General features: G+C 37.3%; 1 protein-coding gene across 3 annotated transcripts in view; it reads left to right on the plus strand.

Annotated features, from left to right (window-relative positions):
• The window catches only part of PTPN2 (protein tyrosine phosphatase, non-receptor type 2), a 97027-nt gene that overhangs the window by 58835 nt on the left and 30314 nt on the right, over positions 1–7878 (plus strand). For all 3 annotated transcript variants that reach the window (XM_021712813.1, XM_008058927.1, XM_021712812.1), the window contains exons 5-6: positions 265–399; positions 6875–7084. In XM_021712813.1, the coding sequence (XP_021568488.1) occupies positions 265–399; positions 6875–7084 (345 nt within the window). The remainder of the gene's footprint in view (positions 1–264; positions 400–6874; positions 7085–7878) is intronic.

Raw genomic sequence — 7878 nt, forward strand, 5'->3', positions numbered from 1 at the left:
TGCTTTAAATGACAAATTTATTTTTATTTTATGAGTATGATGTCTTTATGACTTTTTTAGTTTTTATATTATATGAACATTTTATAAAACTGCTTTATAAAATGTCAGTCTTATTAAAATGCATTAGACACAGTATAGTGGTAATCATTAGGTTTGGATACTGGAAAAAAATATAGCGTTTGTGGTTTTTTACTTTTCACCTCTTTATTGTTTCATAATGTCTGTAAACTGAAAAAAAAATGGTATACTTATTTTTGTATTTAGGTTAAATGTGCACAGTACTGGCCAACAGATGACCAAGAGATGCTGTTTAAAGAAACAGGATTCAGTGTGAAGCTCTTGTCAGAAGATGTGAAGTCATATTATACAGTACATCTACTACAATTAGAAAATATCAATGTAAGACTTTTCTTGCTGAAAAGTTGGGACTTTACATGATGGTTTTAAGAATAACTATGTATTATTAGATTTGAAGTTTGGTACAGCACATACGTTTCAATATTATCTGTAATAATATCTAGTCAGAATAAATTGTTTTTAAATTGTGTTTTGGATTGTGAGGTCTCTGAGAACTCTGAAAAAACTCTAGAATTTCAAAGTTCAGGTTGATACTTGGAGATTGAAAATTAATTATTAAAAATACTTGAGAAGTAAAAGAAAGGTCTTTAGAATCAGTCAACCCTGGAATCAAATCCCAACTCTGCTACTCTGTAGAAGTATACCTTGGACTTGTTCCTCAGCCTTCATGCAAAGCACTTTCACCTATATATCATTGACCCACAGTCTTCCTTTAATGTGGATAGTGTACATATTCTTATTATCCCTGTATTTAATATTTTTAAAAAATAATAACCTTAAGCCGGGCTCGGTGGTTCAGCCTGTAATCCCGTGCTTTGGGAGGCTGAGGTGAGTGGATTGCCTGAGCCCGCGGGTTCGAGACCTGCCTGGGCAACTTGGCGAGACCTCATCTCTACAATAAATCAAAAAAAATTAGCCGGGCATGGTAGCACGCGCCTGTAGTTCCAGCTACTTGGAAGGCTGAGGTGGAAGGATCGCCACAGCCCATCAAGTCAAGGCTGCAGTGGCCGAGAGTGGCCACTGCACTCCAGTCTGGGTGATAAAGTGAGACTCCAACTCAAAAAATAATAATATAATAATAATAACCTTAAAATCCATTAGATTATAGGAATTTTTTCCATAAATAGATTACTTGGCTAATAGTAAGTGACAAGCTGAACTCAAATTCCAGTCTCCTAACTTCTGGCATGGGGTAAGCCTTTTAAAAAGATGTAATTTGTTGTAAAGGAAGATTCTTGATTTCTAAGCATCTTCCTGGAGTTGAGGCCATTATGTGAGTTGGCTGACTACTATGTTTTAGTTGCTAACAACTGTGTGGTATACCACTGTGGTATAATGCATTTCTTACTGGCCTGGGTTGAGAATCTACCATAATAAAATCGCAACAATGTATCTATAGTCTACTTTATAATTTTTGGTAAAAACTGGGATTGTTAGAAGAATAAAGTAGCATTTCTGTATGAAAGGCAGAATTATATTTGATCAAGTACGTAGACTTTAGAACCAGATTGCCCAAGTTTAAACTCTGACTCTGTCACTCTGAGTGACTTGGGCCACATTACTCCAGTTTTGTGCCTCAGTTTTATCATCTATAAAATGGCATACCTTACCTCATAGGATTGCTATGTAGATCAAGTGAGTTAAGATCATGGCAGTGCCTAAGGCAAAATACAGGTGCCACAATTATTTCCTTTTTGTTATGTTTATCCATTTCCTTTTGTAATAGTAATGGATTGGAAGGGGCAACAGAGATAAGGAGTCCGTTGAAAAGAATAAGTTTAAGGAGAAAGAAAGAGCAAAGGAGTGAAAGGGATGTTGAAGTAAGGGAATGAATGATAGCCAGACTCAACCTGCAGTTACCTGGGGTGAAGAGAATCAGTTTACTTCTAAAGGAGTCTGACTTGTACCTGTTAACAAGTCCAAGGCCAATGCTGTCGTTTCAGCAGGCCCTATTCTTTCCAGTCTAATGGAGCAGCAAAACTGCATACCAGGAGCCCTCTACAGTGTTTCACTTGGAGGCAAGAGTTTGAACTCTTGTCCCTGAATGAAGAGATTCCGTCTCTGCTTTCAAAGTGGCCTGTGGCTTATGTTATAGAGATAGCTTTGTGGGGGTTTTTTTAAGTATAACGCTATGTAGAGTGCTTACTTGTTCAGATTTTTCTTTTTAGTTGCCCTTCACTCTTTTCTGTAATACATTTTTTGGCCAGCTTTATGTTTAGCGAGTTCCAGGAATACTGTTACAATGCTGACTGTCTTCTATTTGCCTGTCCCTATAGATTTACCCAAAGCAGGATGCTCAGCTGGGATTTGGTTGAAATAGTTTAAGCAGTCTATTCTACCTAGAATATCCTCCTCTCTTCTCTGCCTATTTTTATCCTGTGTGTCTTTCAATCCCCTTTGGCCCATTTTTTACTTAGGTCTGTTCTAACATCTATGATACATTCATTCCTAACAACTGTGTTTTTTATTCTTAACACTTCTTTCTGTAACTTAAATTTTACTAATTTACTGACGTGTGTGTGTGTGTGTGTGTGTGTGTGTGCGCACACACGTACTTTTTTTACTCCATAATGAAGTTTTATACTCCCCTTAGGTAGGGTCCTAATCTGCTCCTTTGGTACTCCCCTCTGCCATCACACTGAATATATTTTTAAGCATGTTACAGTTGAGTGATTGTTATAAAACACAGATGTACTCCTTTCACCATGCTCTAAAAATCCTTCTGGAACTCCCCTCATTTACAAACGAAAGTCCCTATTCAGTGTAGGAGTCCATGGCCCAACCCTGCCCTGCCTGGCCCTTGCCTCTCTGTCTGCCTTTCTCTCCTTCCGACACCTGAGATTGGTTCATGAGGAAAGACACTTCTCCAGTAGCTTCATTCCTAGGGACTGTGCCTTTGTATGTTGCTTTCTCTTCACTTAGAATGCAAACCGGGCAACCCTCTTTTGGGTCCCCTTCTGCTGCGGGTGCTTTTCTGTCTTTTTTCTTTTTTTTTTTTTTAGTTGGAGTCTCATTCTGTCACCCAGGCTAGAGTGCAGTGGCATGCTCACGGCCACTCCAGCATCGACCTGCCAGGCTCCGGCAATCCTTCTGCCTCAGCCTTCCAAGTAGTTGGAACTACAGGCGTGCACTACCATACCCGGCTAATTTTTTGATTTTTTTTGTAGAGACGAGGTTTCGCCATGTTGCCCAGACTGGTCTCAAACCTGTGGGCTCAGGCAGTTCTTTTGCTTGGGCCTTCCACAGTGCTGGGATTGCAGGCTTGAACCACTGTGTTTTCTGTCTTCTTAATAAACTCCCGCTTTCTACCCCAAAAAAGAGAAAGAATGCAAACCTGTGCCTGCCTAGCTGTTCCTGCCACTTTCCTCCTAATCTGGTGAGTTCTGTTCTGTCAGCCTTTCACAATAAATTACCAGTAAATATTTGTCACTGACAAGAACGAATGAGAGACTAAGCTAAGGCAAGTGACAGTGAGGGTCCAGATTTGACATATGTATAGGAGTGACAGACTGTCACTCGAGGAAATACTCAGTGAAGAGCTTGAAAGTGATTGGAGCTTTTTAGAGGCTATAGTAAATGCAGTTAGTGAGTATAATTGTTATAGATATAGCCAGTATCTCTAAGCATTTACCATGTGCAGGCATATGGCAGTATTCTTCATTTTATGTATTTCTCACAACAGCTCTGTAAGGTAAGTACTATTATCTGCCCCATTTGCAGATGACAAAACTGAGACTTAGTAAAGCCTTTTAGAAACCTAATCTTGGTACCTTCTGTATATATCTAAAGTGGGAAAATAATTGGACCTGGAGCCATGGACCTGCATATTTTTTAATGATAACTGGAAAATGTACAGTCTTACTATATATTTAGAACCCTGGTTGCTTGCATTTGAATGACTGTAGATAGAGCATACGCTTAAGATTGCTTAAGATTGCCGTAAGCCTAACAGCTCCCTTTGTCTTCCTGGCCTCTATATACAAGTTTGACATCCTTATTCAAAGACTTTAAATTTAAAATTCTTTTCAGAAAATGTAAATGGGATTTTGCCTTACAGAGAACAGCAAGCCACTGACATTTCATGCAGAATGTGGTTTACATTATGCAGTTTTACAAAGGGAACTTGGCAGGCATGTTTTGTGGAATGACTACACACAGGGACAGCCCTGTGTTTGTAGGTACAACCCAGGTGTGTATGGGGAGCGGGGTAAAGTCCTGGGAAAGGGTGGGAGAGACCACCCCAGGGATCGGAGAACTCATTTGACTTGGTGACTAAGGAGAAATCCTGCTTCCACAGTTTTAAAATAAGGAGTTGGCTAAAAATTGTAAAGTCTAAATGAAGACCTTGTTTAGAATAAAAATGGATCTTGGTGTAGGCCTCTCTGTTCTTTGGCAGCCTTTTTTTCCAGCATGAAAAGTAGGGAAAGCGTTCTAGTCTTGCATTTGAATATTTCTGTACCAGAGTAGGAAACATGGATCTTCTTTTGCGTGGTCTTTTGTAACTGAATTATATGATTTTGTAAAGCTATGTTTTTAAAATCTTGTTTCCGTAAGGATAAATTAATCAAAGCTAACTTCTCAAAAAAAAAAAAAGGTCCTTCAACCTGTTTCTGTAGGGGAAGAAAAACACAGATTTTCAAAAATCTATTAGTGAGGAAGACTGTATTGTACAAACAGCCATGAGCATTTCTGGGAACTGGCTTCCAGTATCCCAGACAGCGTGACCTGAATCAGAAAAAAAATTGAGACCGCTAGTCTTGAGCCAAAGTCATACAAGCAAAGAAAAAGCAAGCAGTCACTTAGGATTGTGGGGTGTCCATGTGCTTTGAGCCAGAACGTGATGAAGCAGTTGAGCATGAAACAGTATAGAGTGTTGGACCACAGCCGGCAAGTGCAAGGGCCTTGGTTAAGTTCCCGTGCTGACCCTGCTGATGGCCATCATCAGTGGGTGGGGGGGAGGTTCTAAATGACCACAGGAATCTTACATCCCATTTAAAGGAAAACATGTCTTCGAATTAACACTATATCCCTGTTCTAATCAAGGACCATCTCTAGCCTATTCCTATGTGCGTTTTGCCTTGTTAATGGCCCTCTTACTGCTTTGCAAAAGGAAACGACTGTTTAGCCTTCTTGATTTGGAATATTTTGAATTCCCTTTTTAAATACAGTAAATTTAATTCACTTCTTTTCATCTACAGTAAGATTGACTTCTTTTGGTATATAGTTATGTGACTTTTGACAGTGAATTCAGTTGTCTAACCAACCCCACAATAAAAATACAGAATCAGTTCCCAAAATGTTCTTGTGCTGTGTAAAGTTACCCCATCCCCTACCCTAAACCCCTGGCAACCACTGATTTGGTTTCTGTTTTTATAATTTTGCCTTTTCCAGAATGTCATATAAATGTAATCATATAATAGCCTGTAATTCAGTTGTGTTTATTCAGCATAATTAATTTAGAATTTAAAAGGAAGTGTTTTGAAATCTAGAAATCATGATCATCATTTTGATTAGTAGTGGAGAAATCTTACAGTACCTTCAGTATATTGAGAACTTGTGGATCACAATGTATTTGGAATTATTAATGCTGGGTTACTAAAAGTACATAAATGTTTTTAAAAATTCACTGCATTTTATCAGTGTTTTACCTTATATTATCGAGTATAGGACTTAGAGGTCTTCTGAAAAATAGGAAAATTTATTTTTAAAAATAAAAGCTAACTTCTAATTTTGAAAATTTTTGTTGGGAGCAGGAGGTTATGAAGATAATTTTTAGCTGTTAACTAGTAAACATATAATGATCTTTAAAAATATTTTGTCTATATCTCCTCCCTCAAAAAAAAGTCCTGTAATAAAAATTGTGTGAAGACATTAGAAGATCATTGCTTCGTTTACATAGATGAAGAATATAAAGCTGAGAAGTGTTCCTTGGGGCAAAAGGCAATTGGCAAAAAGCTAAGGAACATTTTCATAATGAGTTAGTCAGAAATACAGATCATTAGGAATGTCCAGGAAGTGATAGCAAATGCCAGGCAGGCTTAAGAGACAGGAAACATTCAGCATGTTGGTAAACCATTTTAGCACATCAGCAGAGGCATATAAACAGCTTTAGGATTGGAAATCATTGCCATGGGGAAAGGCAACAATTTAGAGGAGCAGTTTCAATTAAAAATGTAAAGATTATTTCTTTAATTATTGAGTTGCTCCTCTGTGTAGCAGAATCTTAAAGAGAAATAAAGGGGAGACATCTTTTTTAAAATAAGCTCTGGAATTCTTAAAAAGGAAAAACATTAGAAGAATGTAAAATTATACTGGTAGAAAATGTTTAAAGTAGAAAAAAGAATCCACTCATCATCATGCATGAATTAAAGAAATTATTGGAAACATGTATGGTATGGGTTAGTAGTTAAGAACCCAAATGATACATGAGACTGCGTCTCCAAATCCTGGCTCTGCCATTTTCTGGCTAGGTGACCTTGGGCAGATTATCCTTTGCTTCATCTTATCTGGAAAATAGGTCTTAATAGGATTGTTGTGTGGGTTGAGTTAATAAGAGCTTAGAAAAGGCCTCCAAAAAAATTTAAGTGTTGTATATGTTACTTGTTATTAATAGCTTCTAAATTCCACTAAAGAATATCTCCCAATTTGTATATGTGATGAACCAAATGGAAAAAATCATGATATAAATAGTCCATAAGGATTAAAAACATTATGCAAACACATGGTCTTTCTGAAGCAGTTTTTTAAAAGAAAAAAATTAGAACTAACTTCTTTTCCTTTGATTTTCACTTTTTAGAGTGGTGAAACAAGAACTATATCTCACTTTCATTATACTACCTGGCCAGATTTTGGAGTCCCTGAATCACCAGCTTCATTTCTCAATTTCTTGTTTAAAGTGAGAGAATCTGGCTCCTTGAACCCTGACCATGGGCCTGCGGTGATCCACTGTAGTGCAGGCATTGGGCGGTCTGGTACCTTCTCTCTAGTAGACACCTGTCTTATTTTGGTAAGTACTTCTTATGATCTCATTTTAGTCTTATTGTTTCTTTTCTTTCTTTTTTTTTTTTTTTAGAAAGCAGGATTTATGGAGAGGACAGAAAAGCTCCCACAGTGGTAGGGGCCCTGAAAGGGTTGCCCTCTTTTCTTTTTTTTTCTTTTTTTTAAAATTTTTCCACTGGCACTGATGTCATATCCCAGAAATGAGTTTTCCGACTTAAACTTTCTGCCTTCTTAAGGAAAAACCTAAAAAATCTCGTTTCTACCTTTTCTTCTGCCTCTTAGTCATGACTGGTAGGATTTTGTCCAAGATGAAGCTTGGGATCCCCAAGAGGACATTTTTTTTCTAGTAGCTTTATATTACAGAAATATTAGCCTACGGCTTTTATTATAAATGAAATTCATATATAATATTGAATTTCTCTTTAGACGAGTACTTTGTCTCCTTTTCTGTGTTTAAAAACTAGGGGTGATGATAGACTTACTTCACAGGGTTGTTATAAAAATTCAGTGAATTAATATATTTAGGCCATTTACCAGAGTCCCTGTGATTTTCTAAGCATTCAGTGGTTGTTAGTATTTGTTGTTACTCCTCTGAGATTCCTCTCTGTTCCCCCAAGAACTGATTCTTTCTCCACTGGTTATTCCCAGCCTTAACTTGGATACAACCTAGGTTTTTTTCCTGCCTCTTTTAGGACCTTTTTTTTTTTTTAACTTGGAACATTAGGGGTTTCTGTTTTTCCTGATAATTCCAATTTCTGTTTTCTTTCTTCCTCCTCTTTTTTTTTTTTTTTTTTTTTTTTT

Source organism: Carlito syrichta, unplaced genomic scaffold (genome assembly GCF_000164805.1).
Source record: "Carlito syrichta isolate Samal-C Ts95f unplaced genomic scaffold, Tarsius_syrichta-2.0.1 Scaffold303652, whole genome shotgun sequence".
NCBI classification, from domain to species: domain Eukaryota; kingdom Metazoa; phylum Chordata; class Mammalia; order Primates; family Tarsiidae; genus Carlito; species Carlito syrichta.